The sequence below is a fragment of the Myotis brandtii genome, unplaced genomic scaffold (genome assembly GCF_000412655.1).
Source record: "Myotis brandtii unplaced genomic scaffold, ASM41265v1 scaffold129, whole genome shotgun sequence".
Lineage (NCBI taxonomy): Eukaryota > Metazoa > Chordata > Mammalia > Chiroptera > Vespertilionidae > Myotis > Myotis brandtii.
In genome coordinates this window covers 1,298,580-1,317,853 of record NW_005354551.1, presented here as the reverse complement: position 1 = coordinate 1,317,853, position 19,274 = coordinate 1,298,580, and the positions used below count along the sequence as shown (strand labels likewise).

The window sequence follows — 19,274 nt, the reverse complement described above, 5'->3', positions numbered from 1 at the left end:
AAGAAACATTTTGTTTTTAGAATGGCAGGACACACAGGAACATGTTGAATACATCAATAAAACTGTTCTTCTTGTAAAGCAATACATGCTTTGATTTATTCTCCCAACCTTGTTGCAGAAAAAGTTTAAGGCAGTTAAGCTTTTATAAATATATACTGACATTGAGGCATTAAGATTAATGTAGAAAAAATTTTACTAATGACCACTACTTTAATTTCTTAGATGTTGAACACTGTGATTCTCAAACTCAAAGCTTTGTTTAAAAGTGGGTATCTAAATAATCCTTAAATGTTTTACTCTCACTCTTAAATGCTAAGGAAAGTGTATTAATATAAAAAGAGAGTAAAGATAAGAGGGAGGAAAACAGTCATACACAAACCTTGCTTCTGGTCGCTAGCTGCAGTGACAGGGGTGCTGGCAGCAAGATGAGCGCTCTCCACAGTCCCATAAACCACAGGGCTGTGCTCGGGGACCTGGCTGGGCAGCTGCTGGGATTTGAAGTACAAAAAAGGGTGATAATGAGCGTGCGAACATAAAAACTAGCAATATGGAACCCAAGCCAAGTGGGGAAGACAAAGTGGAACAGGAGATCACAAAATTAAAAAAAAAAAAAAAAGGAAAGCAAGGAAAAAATATATAGGCCAGTTTAATAAATTCAAAAAGTATATGGGAAGATGGGGAAGGAAAGAGGCAGCAGGAAAGGGAAAGGAAAAGAGATGATTACTATTAGCCACAGCAAGAGAAGACAGCACAACAATCATTAGTACAATGCATTCAGTAGTGTTCCTTCTAAGGAGAAAGAGACTTTCAACCTAACAATAGAGGTCACATCTGAAAGGTCACAGCCTCCCAGTCAAAGACCAAAGGGGTTTTGGTCAACTTCACTTATAAACTACCTAGCAAAGTAACTCATCTGCCAAAAGCAGGACAAAGCACGATGGGTTTTAAAACCAGTTACTGGTTCAAGAAAAGAATACTGAGGGGTGATCCTTGTCATTTGTCCATATTATCACACAGATAAATGCAACTTGCAAAGTCTCTAAAGGAACTTTCACCTTAAAAATGTCTTTAGCTTCTGAGTCAAGGATAATATCTTTTCACAGTCAGAAATCAGACTAAAAATATCTTAGCGGATATTTTTATTTTCACTCAGCCAGTATATTGAAATAAAAAGTGCCTACCAAAATCTTAGCAGAGTAGGTTGAAAAAATTGCAGCCATTGTTCAACTTAGAGGGAACAAGAATTAAACAAGAAAAGGACACGGACAGTCATTCTACATCACATTCCAGGCAGGTATTTGTTCTGGATTTGAAGGTTACAAAAGCCACAAAACAAAGCAGTGTCTCTCCTCGGAGATCTAAAGTCAAGTTTTTGATAGACACAGCCTCTGACATTGAATTCCATCAGTGCTATCAGAGCAAAGCTCCCTGCATAATTCTGATTTTCTTTTTGTTTTGTTTTGGATTTTTTGGATAGGTGGGATTTAGGTATAGATGATTTGGGGTGGATAGGGACACTTAAAAGTGAGAGTTCATAAAAATATTTTTAAGTCAGTTAAGTCTCACGTATAGTGGGAATATAAAATAAAATATTTCAGTTTAGACATATCATTTATTTTATTACAGGGGAAATTCTTATTTCACCTATTCATGAGATTATGGAACTGCTTATATTCCACAATTACTTCTAAATGGACTGCTAAAATTATATTTCCACGTATAAAAAATGAAGTTACTATTTCACTTTGAATCATGGCCAAATAAATGAACAGTAGAGCCATGATTAATTTTCTTTGAATCTTTAGTTCCAGTGGAGGGGTGGAGTGGGGGGGGGGGGGAACCACTGTATTACTAAAATTCAAAAATTAGAAAGGCTTCATGAAAATACAAACTTAGTTCAATTCTATGGCTGAAAATAGCTCCAGAACAATGGAAAGATTCCGTTACTTAGCATTTATTAAACAGTTATCCACATCCCAAGAAAAAAAGAACTGTAAAATGTGTCATTTACCTGAAAGGAAGATAATATTAACTACTCCAATTGCCTAGGAAATTAATATCCCCCCCTCAAAAAAAGGATAATTGATAAAAGTAGGTCACCAAAATAACATCCATAGATAAAGTCACATGTTTAAGACAATAAAAGGATCATGATACCTATACATAAAGATCGGAGAGCTTTTCCAATCTAAGATTAAAAATACCTTCAGTCATATTAAAGAAGCAACTGCACAGACATTTTTAAATTAACAAAGTCCTGGGAAGATCTTATGCATAAAGCACTTATAAGGAAGGAATGAGATAACATGGTTAAATCACAGTTCAAAATTCAGGCTTCTAGTACATAGCTATATAGCCGAAAAAATGCTAGAAAAGTACTTCAGTTTCCTTAACTGTAAAATGAAAAGGAACTAGAAATCATTTGAACTTTAACATTTTCTAAGCCTCTGATAGTAACAAAAAAAATAGCACATTAACATGATATATAATTCAATACTTTAATCTTGTTTTAGAGTCTTTTTAATTTATGATAATCTCAAACTTTATCTTAACCTCTAATTTCAATTCTTCTCTCCTAATAACTATAGTCTGTTACTCCTAATATCTAAAGTCTGTTACAAAGGACTTCCTCATCTTTCCAAAGCACAAATAATCATGGCTTATTTAAACTAACTGATAAATCAGAAAAATCAGGAAACACACTGGATATTGTGACTCAAAACATCACATAAAAAAAAAATCACACCTAATACTGTATGAATTTTGACCCCTATAAGGAAATGAAGCTTTTGGGTAGCTAGAGAATTTGGGTATATGATCTACACCGCTTAGAACATTTTAAGGAATTTCAAAATCACTACACTTCAGTCATTTTCATTATTGGTGGATATAAAAATTGATAAAAATGATTCTGGAAGGGCAATTGGTATCAAAATATAAAATAAGCCAATAAAGATGACCGACCAGGAAGTCAGAGGTAAAAGGTCTGACTGGCAGAAAAATAAAAAACCAATTCTCATTTTGATAAAGGAACTTAAAAGTATGCCAAGATATTAGATATCTGATAATATCCAAGAAATGAATTTCCTTTATGAATTCTACTTGAGAATCTATTCTGTTAAAGATTTACATATTAAATTTGAAGTACTGGCCTTAAGGGATAATGGTAGATTTGGGCTCACTATAGGAATTAATGTTTTAAACAGAATGTTTATCAACAGGTGAAACAGGCAACAAAATCTTGAACTGTCCTTAAGTATTCTTTGTACAATTTAAAATCCATTTGCCTTTATATAGCCTATACAGTTTCTACTCAGAGGCCAACTTCCTTACTATCTACTTTAATGTTGTGTATGACAGGATGCGTAAATATGGAGGTAATTATAGATAGGGAGTCACCAAACCATGGTCCAGGGAACACATATCTGCTTTTCAACTGCCCATGAAACAAGAACTTTTTATATTTTTAAATAGTTGGTGAAAAAATCAAAAGAACAGTATTAATTGACACATGAAAATTACAGGAAACTTAAATTATAGTGCCCATAAATAAAGTTTTATTGAAACAGCCATTCATTTACATATTGTATATGGCCTCTTTCATGCTACAATGACAGCAATTAAAGAAACTACGACTGAAAAGCTGAAAATATTTACTATCTGGTCTTTTACAGAAAATGTTTGCTAACTCCTATAGTTTACTGAAAGAAAGCCAGAGACTCCAAATAGTATACAAATATTAGCTAAACTCTGATATAATTTGTTGTTATCTTAAGAAGCTATTTGAATATGTCACATTTCATTATTTTAGGTATATAGCAGACACTGGGGATTGGTTCCAGGAGCCCCATGAATACCAAAATCTGGGGATGCTCAAATGCCTTATATAAAGTGATGTAGTATTTGCATAAAACCTACATACATCCACCTGCATATTTTACATCATCTCTAGATTACTTATAATAGTACTGCAATGTAAATGCTATGCAAACAGTTGTCACACTGTATTGTTTATAGAATAATGACAAGAAAATAGTGTACATGTTCAGTTCAGACACAACCATCATAGGCCTAAACACATAGTACATGTCAGCAACAATTATAACATTTTTTTCTAAATATTTTCAAACTACAGTTGGTTGACTCTGCCCATGCATACAATGAGCTGACTCAAATTGATTTTTCAAAGTGCTATTCAATGACTTTAAAATAATCCTTGAACAAATACCTGTTTTTTAACATATAAATCCTGAGAACAATCAAGCACAGCACCCACTGAGAAACATTATGAGGATTGAGAAGTAAAATAACAATAAATGACTCCAGAAAAAAGGACCAAAACATGCTTCTTTACTAAGTGGGAGAGAATTCTCCCAGTTCATTCATTAGAAAGGTGTGCATGTGTCCCCCCCCCTGGTGTTTACCATGTACAAAATATTGAGAACCCACTGGTAACTAAAACAGACAAAAAATCCTTGGTTTCATGGAGCTTATATTCTATCAAGGAAAACATATTAAAGGATAAACCATATACATATAATATTGCTCAGCCATAAAAAGAACAAATCTTGACATTTGTGACAACATGGATGAACCTAAAGAGCATTACACTGACTAAAATAAGTCAAACAGCCTTAACCAGTTTGGCTCAGTGGATAGAGCGTCGGCCTGCGGACTCAAGGGTCCCAGGTTCGATTCTGGTCAAGGGCATGTACCTTGGTTGCGGGCACATACCCAGTAGGGAGTGTGCAAGAGGCAGCTGATTGATGTTTCTCTCTCATCGATGTTTCTAACTCTCTATCCTTCTCCCTTCCTCTCTGTAAAAAATCAATAAAATATATTTTTTTAAAAAAATAAATAAAATAAAATAAGTCAAACAAAGATTGTATGGTCTCACTTATATGAAGAATCTTAAAAACAAACAAACAAAACTAAGCTCACAGTCAAGAATAGATTAGTGGTTGCCAGAGGCAGGTGGGTGAAATGGGTAAAAAAAAGTTTAAAGGCACAAACTTCCAGTTATAAAATAAACAGGTTATGAGGATGTAATATACAGTATGATGACTATCCTATATAATAAAAGGCTAATACACAAATTGACTGAATGGCAGAATGAACGGTCACTATGACATGCACTGAACACCAGGGGGCAGACGCTCAACACAGAAGTTGCCCCCTGGTGGTCAGTGCATTCCCACAGGAGAAGTGCCATTCAGCAAGAAGCCGGGCTCACGGCTGGGGCTGGTGAGTGCAGCAGCGGTGGCAGGAGCTTCTCCCGCCTCCGCAGCAGTGCTAAGGATGTCCGACTGACGGCTTAGGCCCGCTTGGGTTTAGGCCCGCTTGGGTCTAAGCCATCAGTCGGACATCCCTTGAGGGCTCCCAAACTACTAGAAAGCACAGGCCGGGCTGAGGAACACCGCCCCCCCCCAAGTGCACAAATTTTGTGCACCAGGCCTCTAGTATTTAATAGTATAATATTGCATATTTAAAAGAAGCTAAGAGAGTAGATATCAAAAGAAAAGAAACTTTCAAAAGAAACTTTTTGTAACTGTGTATGGTTAATGGATATTAACTAGACTTATTCTGGTGATCATTTTGCAATATACAGAAGTCTATCAAATCATTTTGTATACATGAAGCTAAAATAATGTTATATGTTAATTATACTGCAATAAAAATTTTTTAAAAAAAGAATACACAGAGAAGAGGTAAGACAGAAGCAAGGAGATGAGTAAGGAAGTTACTGTTGTCCAGGGGAGAGATCAAAGTGGCTTAGAGTACAATAGCAGTGAAGGTGGTAAAGAATGAGTCGGATAGGACTTGCAGATATAATGGTTATAGAAAGTAATATAAAGAGGATTTAAAAATGACTTCTCATCTTATGATCTGAGCAACTGGTATGTCAAAGAGATTTCTTTAACATACTTATAAATGTAAAGAATGCTTATAAATCAGAAAATAATCAACTCAGAAAAAAAATAGTCTCCCCAAAAGAGATGTGTACAAAAGACATGAATAGATAACTCATACATATACACAAATAACCAGTACACATCAAAATTCTTAACTCCACAAATCAATAAATAAAAATTAAATGGGATTTTTAAAATATCAAATAAGCAGTATGTAAGGAAAGGGGTATTTTTGTCTACTGCTAGTGGTAGATTAACTGGTACATTTCTGGAGGGTAGGTTACACCATAACCCAAAAATAGGTAAAGCTGTTTGCCACAGTATTGTTTATATTAGTGATAAATAGGAAAGAAAAGTAATACCCATCAATTAAATAGAGTACTTCCAAACAAAGACATATCATGTAGTCTTAAAAATTATAATAATACCTATAGTCAAACATGAACATTTCTGCATGATCATAGAAAAAAGAAAGGTAGTTTTACTAGTAAAATGGCATAAACCCAAATACATTAAATTATAGATATGGATATGTATATATGCATATATGTACTAAAAATTATCTGAGGGTTATTCACCAACTAATAAAAATGATTAACTCTCAGTAAGATTTAGGATTACAATTTCTTTCTTTACTACTCTTATTTTCCAATGAAGATTTATGATTTTTAAACACACAAAACTCATTCCATTTAATTCTAAAAATACATTTTCAACAATAGATAAAAGACTGAAGATGACAGTTTCTTGAGATCTCTTACAATACTTGTGATCCCCTACAACTATAATCATGGTTGCAAGATGATTACAAGCTGCAATGTTCAATGTAAGGCTGGTAGTAAGTGGTAAGAGAGAAATTTTGCTGTCCATGCAAAAATTTGAGTCACACTTTCTTTATAATTAGGATTCAGACTGAGAGTATCTAAGGTAAAATAATACCATTATATTTAATAAAGGCACTTTATTGCATAACAGCAAAGGCTTTCACAAAATTTGTTGAAGATTTATGAAAAAACGTAGTTCAAGTAAAAACAAAGAATCATTTAAAATACAATAAAATTTAATGTTATTAATTCTCATAAGTGGATCATTATTGGAATGCCAAAACAACTTAAAACAAACTTACTCCTCTGGTTTCCAAAAGGAGATAAAGTATCTCAAAAGCAACCTTAAGTCAAATTTTGTTTTCTTGTTTAAGAAAATTTCTACAGGTACTGAAGCTGGAGAACATTAGTTTTATTAAAAATTCAAGACAATACCCTTTTGGAGACAGACCTGATGAAATCAACAACCCTACTCTATAATTCTTTAAGGTTTCCAGTTATCAAATTTATAAGAAGCTCTTCAAAAATCTCAGTAACCTGCTGACTTTGAATTTTCCCAAATGACAGGAGAGGCTATAACTTTCCTAAGATGTGCCAGCAATCAAGAGTTTCCAACCTTTTCTCTGCCCCTATACCCTATGGCAGAGGACATTCTCCCAAGTTATAACTGTGTTTCACTATCAGAGTAATTCTTAACAGAAAAGAATCTTAACAGGAAAGAAAAAAGAACAAAAGGAAGTAGGGAGAGGAAGAAAGGTAGATAGTTCATGAAAAAAATTAAGTGATTTTATGTACAACACCATGCCTTTGGAAGCAGACAATTTTGGAAGCCTTGGCATCATGTACTTATTTTTACCCTACAGGGTTCCATAACAACTTTCAGGCAGCTAGCACATTTCTTAATTTAGAAATATTCTTTGTGCCTAATTGCTAACAACAGATATATAACTGAGAGATTTTTATGCTGATGAAAAGTAAACAAAAATTTCCCCTTCTTTCTCACTTTGATATTTAAGAGCTAAAAGGGAACTCTGAGATTACATAGTACAATCACATTATACAAATGAAAAAATAGGGGTTTAAAGAGTTTGATGTTCTGGTCCAAGGTTTTAAATCTCAGTGACAGAGTGGAGACCAGCAGGAAGTGTTCTAGAACTCTATGATGTCCATCCAGGCATCAACCACTGTCTGTGATCATCTTTATAGGCCAGTGATGGCGAACCTTTTGAGCTCGGCCTGTCAGCATTTTGAAAAACCCTAACTTAACTCTGGTGCTGTGTCACATATAGAAATTTTTTGATATTTGCAACCATAGTAAAACAAAGACTTATATTTTTGATATTTATTTTATATATTTAAATGCCATTTAACAAAGAAAAATCAACCAAAAAAATGAGTTCGCGTGTCACCTCTGACATGCGTGTCATAGGTTCGCCATCACTGTTACAGGCACATGTATACATACACAGTATGTATATTTTTAATATATTTGAGATATAAAATCTCTAGGAGTTATTCTATAGCTCATTTTAAAACCTATAGGAAACAGGACAATTTCAAAATCTTTAGGGCAAAGCAGCAGCAGAGCAGCAAAAATCTGTTTCCTCACATATACCCAATGCAGTTTCCCTCAATTAACTCTTCTTAGCTTGCATGCTTGCCAAAATCAAACTCATCATCCACTTCTTCAAACATCCTCATGTATACTCCCTGCTGTGTGTTACTCTGTAAATCTAGGCATATAAGCTTGAAGAGTCACCTCTGACCCCTCCCTCTCTCTTACATCTAGGGGAACCATGCATCCCTGTTTACATGGATAGTACAGCTTTGTCTGTTATCCCAGCAAAATGATTAATAGCATTCCCATTAATTTCTAAAGTAGTCCAAATTTAGATGATGCATTATATGGTCACTCTTATAATCCCTACTTAGTAACCAATTGCTGAATACTTCTCTAATTGGCATCCCCTCTTTCAACTGACTTTCTAATTTATCACCTGAAACGACAAGTTTCCTTTCATCCAATTTCCCATCTCCATGTGCTTTTGCATATGATGTCCCTCTGCCTAATACCCTCTCTCTGTCCATGTGGTGAATACCAATCTGGGAACTCAGATCAAATGGCATCTCTGCTATGAAGCTCCCAGACTTCCAGTCATTCTCTGTGCCTCCTAAAATAACAATAATTGCAATACTGAAACAGGTAATATTTGAGTGCTCATTATGCCCTTAGCTTAAGCAATTTTAAGTATTTGGTCTCATTTAATCCTTATAATAACTGTATATGACAGCTTTTATTTTCCTCATTTTTTAAAATGTGGAAGCTAAGACTCTGGAATATTAAGTAACTTGGCTAAAGTTACACAATTAAGTAGTAGGATTGGGACCTGAAACGAAGTATGTCTGATTCTAAGCCAAAGCTTTTAACCTCTCCCCTATGCTACCTCACCTATACCACCATTACTGTTTCTGTGATCCAACATACGTATTTGAGTCTGTGATGCAACTCTGTTCCATGTGTCAACTTGGTGCTTTAATAATTCTCTGTATACTAGTATACTTCATAGGAGGACCAGTTATATACTAGTAAGTGTCCTCTGTCTTCCTTAAAGAGACTGCAACAACCTCAATGACAGGGAAAGGCTTTGTTACTCACAGTATATGTATTATGGCTCAAAGCAGGTTATCCATAAGGCCAAAAGCAATACAGTATTTACTATTCAAATTCTGATGCAGAGGGTTATCTCTTCTGCAGTCTTACTAATTATAATTAGGCCAAAATTGGCAGTTATTAAGTTAAACCCAATTGGTTTTGGGTTTAAACCCTTTGTGTAAACCCTTTGGCTTACACAGTGCTATTTGTTAGTAAACTGGTAGCCAACATTTAAAACTTGTAGATTTTTTACATAAATAGAGATATCTAGCATCTTTTGAAAGACTGAGTTAACATTTTTACACAATATAATAATCTGGCAGTAATGACCGCCTCTCTTAGTAACCAGGGATTATCCTTCTATTACTCTATATGCACCACTCTTGATGAATTTCTGGAAATATTTCTAGTGTATATGTGTCTGTTAGAAAGCTATTTGTTCATTTTATGAATTTCATGCATTTGGAAAGACAACAGATTGGTAAATGGATTAAATTGCAAGTTAACTAATAAAATAAATGGACACTTCATGACAACATCACACCTCAAAAACTACTACCAACATTATAATCATTGACTGATGGCCTTTATCAAATAAAATATACATTTCCTGTGCTTTATGATTACACAAACACATATACTTGTATTCAGGCCTGTGGTCACTGGGGAAAGATAAAGAGCAAAAGGATTTCTGTGGCTAAGGACAGAGGGATAACAGAAAAACATACCAACCCACAGGGAATTAAAATGCAAAATAGACTAACACATGTTCAAATTGAAAATTTAAATAGAAATCAACAAAAGGTTGTCAACTATAAGGCTTGACAGTAACAATATTTTAATAAATGTAGAAAAATACAGATAATTTAACTGCCCTGAATAACCAATGCTAAGTTTTTGCTATAGTATGCCCCTACCTAACAGAGCACATAAGTAGAAATTTAAATGTGTAAATGCTGCTTGTCCCATGTTTACTTCCATAGACAACATTAAATATAAGGCCGCCTTGATCATTCCAGACTTGAAATATCCCTGGAGAAATAATGGGAAATGGTTAAAAGTCCTATTAACAAACACTAATATGACCTTACAATTCACATATATAGATGGTTATATATTACACTTACTTAGATGATGGAAGACTAAGACAAATGTCAGGCAGAGACTACCATCATTTATAAGCAAAACATATCATCACACAAAGGCCCAAGTGTTAGACTTACTAAAAATTCACAGATTTTCAAGGATCTTTAAACACAGACAGGTATTTGTCCTCCCTGCATTGCCCTCCCCCCGTAAAGATGGCATTTTATTTATTCTTTTTTATGGAAATTACTGGGGTGACACTGGATAATAAAATTATATAGGTTTCAGGTATACAATTCTATTAATACATCCTCTGTATATTGAGTGTTCACCACCCCAAATCAAGTCTCCTTCCATCAATATATATCCCCCCCCGCAAACACTAACTTTTCCTTTGGTAATCATCATATTTTTGTCTGGGTCTATGAAGTGGTTTTTTGGTTTATTTGTTTTTTGCTTAATTCCATGTATTCATGAATTTAATTATTAAGAACATTTCCAAGAACATTTAAAACCTATACTACTAAAGTTAATAGTCTATCATTAATACATTACATTTGATTATCCATGTCACTTATTAGTAAACTGGGCTCTGAGGAATACCTCACCTCACTACCCAACCACAAGATGGGGAAGCAAGCAGTCTCTTACTCCTAATAACTTTGGTTTTATGTTTTACATGCTGGGCTTTCACTTTAGATATTCTGAAGATCTGAAAATCACGCGTGTCCTCTGAATGGTTTTAACGAAATTTATTAGTAACCCAGTGAGGAAAACAAAATCCTCTCAAAGTTGGGGGATTCCATTCTCTATTGAAGTTTACTAAACTCCAGCTCTTCCTGAGATGTCTTGATTTCTAACAGCAAGACAGTGAACTCTTAAGACCATGGTAGCCACTTCTGCAACAGGAACAAAAAGGTGCTTGAACTAACATAATTTACTAATAACCTCTGTAAATAATTAAAAAAGACATTCTCCACTCAAGAATCCCATTTATGTAGAACTAAAAGGTAAGAGATGTGCCTATAATACATCTAACTATGCTGAGTAACACAGATAATCATCTCAAACAATCCTGTTCAGTACAAATGTTTAAGTTCTCAACCTTACAGTTTGCATTAATGTAGTATGCACCATTTAATTCCTAAGGCTCCATATTTAAAACAAAATACTCATTTAATGATGAAGTTTAAATGCAGCTGCTTTTTAGTATCATTAGGAAAAGTGGCAGCAGCTATGCTCTGAATGTGAAGGCAATACACAGAAACATTATCAATAAAAATTTGTAATTACTGTATAAATATTTGTAAAGAGAAACAATATTTGTAAAAAGAAATAATGATGTTTAAATATCATTTAGATATTCGAGGCTATGAGACAACTGATGGAAATGGAAAGTACAGAAAGCAGCTATAGAAAAAAAAAAAAGAATTCAGTTGAGGTTAATGAACACATACATACCATCATCCACCATGGCTCACTCCAACTTACCTGGGGAGGAGTAGGTGTGGATGTGGGTCTCCCGATGGGTGGAGTAGGATTTCTGCTGCCACCTCCAGACATAATCTCTTCTGTTATGTCTTTACCTCCCTGGTTTGGATCCCTAATTCTTATCTATAAGATTACAATAAGACATCATATTTACAGATGGGGTGTCTCTGTAGTAGATTTACAGGCATATAATGTACTAAAGGTGCGAAACTGGAAAACTGGTCAAATATCAAAGTTGATAATTACCACATTTGATTTTATTTAAATCAGAACTATATGGGGTCATTCAGAAAAATTTAAGCCATTAGCTCTGACATGAACTAATTAAATAACAAACTAAAGGAGACTTAGTTGGCTGAATTTCTAGGCCAAATAAGCAAAGTATTAACATTTATTTTGTAAGCAGTGCCAAATGAGTGATGTTAAAAAAGATAAGATCCATAAAATAGTTTTAAATTATGGAACTTACTCTGCACAACAAAGTTTTAAAGGCTTTAAATCAGTGGTTCTCAACCTGTGGGTCGCGACCCCTTTGGAGGTTGAACGACCCTTTCACAGGGGTCACCTAAGACCATCCTGCATATCAGATATTTACATTACGATTCATAACAGTAGCAACATTACAATTATGAAGTAGCAACGAAAATAATTTTATGGTTGGGTCACAACATGAGGAACTGTATTTAAAGGGCCAGAAGACTGAGAACCACTGCGAAATGGTTCTCTAACAAAATGAAAAATGTACATATCCAAGGACTCAGAAATAGGAATTTATGTTATAGATAACGTTACATATGTACTAGAGGCCCAGTGCACAGATTTGTGCACCGGTGGGGTCCCTCAGCTTGGCCTGCGCCCTCTCACAATCTAGGCCCAATCCGGGTCCCCTTGGGGGTTTGTAGTAGTGAACAAAGCGGCAGGTGGCTGGGGAGAAGCCCGAGCCCAGTGCCCGCTCATCCTGACTCCGCTGCGCCTGCTGCCTCCGCTGCTCAGTAACACTGCTACAGCCGTGCTTGCCAGCCGTGAGCCCAGTGTCTGGTGCTTGTCGGTCAGCTGAGCGCACTGACCACCAGGGGTAGCTCCTTCATTGAGCATCTGCTCCTGGTGGGCAGTGCGCGTAATAGCGACCGGTCGTTCAGTCATTCGGTTGCTTAGGCTTTTATATATAGATGTAAGGATTCTTACTGCAATGTTGTTTATTGCTGCAGACATAGAAATATCTTACAGGCTGATGAAGAACACAGTAGTTAAGAAATTATGCCATTTCCTTTCAGTTAAATACCAAATAGCCAGTTGAAAGAATGAGATTGACCTACATGTACTGATATGGAATGAACATCAAGATGTACTGATAGGTGAAAAGAGGAAAAATGCAGATAAATATGTATGGCCTTCTTGTTTTAATTTTTTGAAAGGCTACTTATGCTTATATAGATGTCAGTGGACACTGGTTCTACAATAGAGTTGGAGTACCTGGGTGTAGGTCTTCCATCCTGGGACATTGCTAAGACATACAGATTTGTCATTACCTCCAGTGCTTAATGACAGTAGCCCTGGCTTATTGAAAATTTCAAAAGAATCACTAATAAAACCATCTGAATCTCAAAGCTTTTTTGGAAGTAGTTTCTTCAGTAAGATTATGAATATCAGCTATATCTTTCAGGTTTGAAAGCTTGTTTCAAATACAGTTTTAAGTATCACTTCTAATACATCTGTTCTACTTTCTTCTTCAGTAACAACTACTATTACTGTCCTACAGTTTCACTGTCTCCTTTATTATTTTTCCTGTATTCTGAAAGTGTTCTTCAAGTCCAGCATCTGCTATGCTGTTTCAACATTTCCAAAGCACAGTTTCTCAACTTTGGTGTCATGATACACGGGCATGTCCTGTTTATTAGGATGTGTGCACAAGTAATTTATTTCTGATAATAAAGAACCAAAGTTTTGAACTTCACTACTCTTTATTAAATGAGTATTTTCAAGAATATTGCTATGACCCAATGTCCATCTATCTTAACCGTGTGAATGGGGGAGTCGTTCATAAACATCACCCATTTTGAGTGATCTGATTACATGCCACTCTTCTACAAAATGTTCTGCAATGTGAATTTTTTTCTTAAGCATGCATTCACATTTTTCTTTTCTTTTTAATTTAAAATTTTTATTGTTGACACTGTTGCAGATGTTCCCCCATTTCCTCCCCTTTGCCCACCTCTACCCAGTCCCCTCCCTTTGCCCATCCCACACTATTTGTCTGTGTCCATAGGTTATGCATATATGTTCTTTAACTAATCCCTTCACATTCCTTTATGCAATGTACATTTTATGACTGCACTCTAATTCTCTTGGGCCTGCCTTACTAGACAGAGGCAAAGCCCCTATAACTTACTAAAAACAATTAGAATACATTTTCTAAATCCTGCTTTCTGTTTCTTAAAATAAATATCTTCCACAGGAAAGATTTTTCTTGTTGAACTTAACATTTTGCTCATTTTATCTTGTGCTATTTTTTCCAATCAGTTCATACTTGAATGTAGAGATGACTAGGACTACAGTTAAAGGACAATCAGGATATGAGAACTGACCTCAAATTCCTCCCATTTAGTGAGACCTTAGCAGACTAAACCCTCCCAATTCTGAAGCTGGAGGGCATGTTGTCACTTAGCATACCTAGCTTGGTGCCTGTTGAAAACTGATAATAAGCAAATGCTATTTGCAACTTCTAGTTAAATGCCCATACAAATCCCCTAAATCTAGTGGTAAGGATATAAAAGAAGAAAAAACGGCAGTCATTTGTGAACTAAGATGAATAGTGATTACAACTGTGAGTAAACTTATTTAACAAGTGAATGGACATTCAATTTAAAATGAGAAAAATTAATAAGGTCTCTTACTGTTTTTTTCTCTCTCTTGGCTGGAGGGGGCTGCTGCTGGGTAGCCACTATGATAGGTGCTGACTGATAAACTGGCTGACTTGGATAAAAAGGTGTTCCTAAAGAATTAGAAAAGAATAAAAGAAGCATTCAGTTATTTTGTCAATCGCTGTAAGACCATTAATGGCACTGTGTCACTGTATTAACAGTTTAATAAAGTAACAAAAACAAGCATTCTTCTTATTTATCTCTTCCCACTAGCTTCCCTCCAGCTAATGAAGTGGTCAAGGAATGATTTCCAAATATGCACAAACATCTCTCCTTTAGCATCTATATGAAAACAAATAAATAACCAATCCCTGCTGACTGCCACTAGAGTTACCTTTCCAAAACACTATCTTCCTACAGCACTGCTTTAAAAACTCTATTCTGGAGGCCCATTACCCGCAACAGTGATTCTCAGCAAGGTTTGTCAGAGTGTGTTTTATATGTGGGTTTGATCAGCAACAAGAGAATATATCTGGTCATCTTGGGGGGTCTGGTGTGGTCTAATTCTTCTCCCGACTTATGGAGAACCACTGCCATGGAAAGCCAACATTAAGGCTTGGCAAATACCCTACTTTTTTAACTTTCAAAATTTTGACTGTTATTATAATTACTATTAAACCAGAGTGCTTAGAGTAAATGTGGTGATAAAGGGTCAGATATTTTGAAGATGGAACCTACAGATTTGCTATTGTATTATATGTGAATGTGACTGAGAAAGGGATGTCAAAGAAAACTCTCAAGGTTTTTTGTCTTAGCAAATGGAAGAATGAAAGTGCTATATACTGTATGATTTATTAACTTACTAAGATGAAGAAAACTGGAGAAAGAGTAGAGGGAGAAAAATCAAGGTTTGAGTTTGGACATGTAAAGTTTGAGATTCTTATTAGACCTTCAAATGGGGTATCAAGTAGGAAGGAAGAGATCCAAGTCTGGAGTCAAAAAACAGGTATCATTTTGGAATCAGTATAATATGGACAACATTTAAACCATGAGGTCATAGGTGTGAAGAAAACCCAGCAAAGGAGACGAAAAAGAAAACCAATGCAGTGGCTGAAATGAAGAAAATGGTTCAAGAATGGGAAAAGTGTTTAGCTATGTCAAATGGTGCTGAGATAGCAACTAAGATTTAGCAAAGCAGAATTCACTGGTGAGCTTGGCAAAAGTTGTTTGGGTAAGGTTGGTGGCATGTATCCTGATTAGGGTACATTCAACACTGAATGAGATAAAAGAAAATGAAGGAAGTGAGCATAGACAGCTCTTTTTCTAAAATGTTTTGCTATGATGGGAATCAGAAAAACAAGAATATGGAGCAAAAAAAAAAACACCCCAAAAAACAAAACCAAAAACCCTTTATTAAAAACAAACAAACAGATGAGAACAAAACAGTATACCTGTAGGCTGATCGGACTAATCCAGCAGAAGGAGAAAAAAAGACGATAATGCAGAAAAAACAGAGAAGTGAACTGCTAGAGTAACAACCTTAAATGAGTACATGATGGGATCTAATGCACAAGTGAAGACTGGCCTTTGGTGGGGGGCATGAATAGTTGGATCATCGTAACAAGAAGGAACGAACTGTATATGAAAAGTAGTTGATACAGGTAAAATCCTTGGTACTTGAGCAAACAGTCAAATAATATCAGCACTATTATCACTCTCATCATGTGACATCATCACCCCTATCCCCACCACTTTGCAGTACCAGAACTTTGCATGTATCAATCAAGCTTGGAGATTCAGATCTGGAAAATATATAATCAGAGGACATGACTGAGACTTCAATAAGTTTACTGTAAAATGACAAAAAAAAAAAACCTTAGCCATCCTTTAGTGTTGAGTAAACTATTCCCAAAAGAGAGCTCAAATAAGCGATTTATGCTACTCTATTACATCACTAGCCCCAAAATGCAGAACACAAAATCCTAATATTGGTTTCAAATGCTGCAAGAGAAGCAATACAATCTGCTCACTTTGCCATATTTTTTAAGCTAAGTGAAATAGGATACAAAAGGTGAACCATCCCTTAAAAAGTCAGATTCTGCTAATGAAACATTTTTGAGTCAACATGACTGAGACAGAGGGCTTCCACATATTATACATGCAGTAAATACCAAATGATTAAACCTGGCAGATCTGTATAATCTCAATATAGTAGGATAAAACACACAAAACAAGAGTGAGAAGATGACAAGTGAGGAAAAAATGATATGGCAGAGTGAGAAAAAGGAGTGTATACTGGTTTGAAGCAAAGGAGAATGAGACCTTCTACTACTGTAAATTCTCTTTCTCTCTCTTTTTTTTTTCCTTTTTCAACTTCACTGCCACCACTAACCATACATAGCCCTTTGCTCCCAAACCTAATTTTTTCATCTTGGGCCATCACACCTTAGGTTGGCTGGAAATGATTTTAATCTCCATGACGTATTTTTCTGATATAACAGGTATCAAAATATTTAAGAAACACTGATGAGAGCAAACTGAAAAGTAACATTGAACAAATACTATTTCTGCATTATTTTTCCTCAACATTGCAGAAACACTGCAAGAATTATACTTTCTAAACAGAATTCTAAAATTGTGGTTACTGAAATTCAGTGTGGGTAAGAATATTCTTTTCTTTTAAATGTATTTTTATTGATTTCAGAGAGGAAGGGAGAGGGAGAGAGAAATAGAAACATCAATGATGAGAGAGAATCACTGATTGGCTGCCTCCTGCAACCTGGGCATTTGCCCTGACCAGGAATTAAACCGTGAACTTCTGGTTCATAGGTCGACACTTAACCACTGATCCACATCGGTCAAGTCGTAAGAATATTCTTTGAAAATCACTGTTCAATATTTAAACCAAGTAGGGAAATAAAATGTTAGTGTGCTGAGTAAATTGTAAAGCTAAGGATAAAGAACTAATAAGTCTGGGGAAAACATTATCCAACTCACAAACCCTAGCAGTAGGGCCAGAAGGAACAAGTCTCGGATTTGTTTCTGGCAGTTCAGCCACAGGAAGGTTCCTCTGTCCTAAAAGAGAGGACTCCCTTTTCAGAACGTAGATCTAGGATCCCACCCCCAAACCTACTTTTAACCAGAACCCAAGGTTAGAACAGGAAAAGTGGTAGAGGAAAGGGAGGCATCAAGATCAGAAGAACTGGAAATGGAAAGGTAAGAGTAGAAGAGAAGCCAAGAAGAGAAAATAGGAAGGGAAATGTTTATGGCTTCTAGACAGCAAGACCAGAACAATTGCCTAAGGTGGTATAGCTGAAGGACCTATAATTGATGAAGTATTGGAAAAGAACTTTTAATTTAGAAAAAAGCATATTAACTATTGACAAACTTTAAAATTAAAATACCTGCCAAGGAAACTAAGAAGAAAATAAACAAATGGGACTACATCAAAATAAAAAGCTTCTGCACAGCAAAAGAAACCATCAACAAAACAACAAGAAAGCCCACTACATGGGAGAACATATTTGCCAACATTATATCTGATAAGGGCCTAATCTCCAAAATTTATAGGGAACTCATACAACTTAACAAAAGGAAGATAAACAATCCAATCAAAAAATGGGCAAAGGACCTAAATAGACACCTTTTAAAAGAGGACATTCAGAAAGCCAAGAGACATATGAAAACATGCTCAAAGTCACTAATCATCCGAGAGATGCAAATCAAAACAACAATGAGGTACCATCTCACACCTGTCAGACTGGCTATCATCAACAAATCAACAAACGACAAGTGCTGGAGAGGATGTGGAGAAAAAGGAACACTTGTGCACTGCTGGTGGGAATGCAGACTGGTGCAGCCATTGTAGAAAATAGTATGGAGTTTCCTTAAAAAGTTAAAAATGGAACTCCCATTCGGCCCAGTAATCCCACTTCTAGGACTATATCCCAAGAAATCAGAAACACCAATCAGAAAGAACATATGCACTCCTATGTTCATAGCAGCACAATTTACAATAGCTAAGATTTGGAAATAGTCTAAGTGCCCATCAGCAGAGGAGTGGATTAAAAAACTGCAGTACATCTACACAATGGAATACTACTATGCTGCTATAAAAAAAGAAGGAACTTTTACCATTTGCAATAGCATGGATGGACCTGGAGAGCATTATGCTAAGTGAAATAAGCCAGTTGGAGAAAGATAAATATATGATCTCACTCATTTGTGGAATATGATGAACAATATAGACTGATGAACAAAAATGGATCCAGAGACAAAGAAACACCAAATGGACTGTCAAACCTTAGAGGGAAGGCAGGGGAGGAGGAGGGAGTAGGGATGTAAGAGAGCAACCAAAGGAATTGTATGCATGCATATTAGCATAACCAATAGACACAGACACTGGGGTGGTGAGGGCTTGTCCTGGGGGTGGGAGTGGCCAGGGAGG

At 35.6% G+C, this 19,274-nt stretch overlaps 1 protein-coding gene across 7 annotated transcripts in view; it reads right to left on the bottom strand.

Moving 5' to 3' along the window:
* Window positions 1-19,274, bottom strand: part of EIF4G3 (eukaryotic translation initiation factor 4 gamma, 3) — a 280,669-nt gene that overhangs the window by 112,784 nt on the left and 148,611 nt on the right. For 4 of the 7 annotated variants that reach the window (XM_014534336.1, XM_014534337.1, XM_014534339.1 and 1 more), the window contains 3 exons: window positions 14,861-14,958; window positions 11,967-12,089; window positions 380-485 (listed from right to left, as the gene is read on the bottom strand). In XM_014534336.1, the coding sequence (XP_014389822.1) occupies window positions 380-485; window positions 11,967-12,089; window positions 14,861-14,958 (327 nt within the window). Of the gene's footprint in view, window positions 1-379; window positions 540-11,966; window positions 12,090-14,860; window positions 14,959-19,274 lie in introns of all 7 variants that reach the window. The other 3 variants (XM_014534341.1, XM_014534335.1, XM_014534338.1) reach the window with 2 other exon arrangements.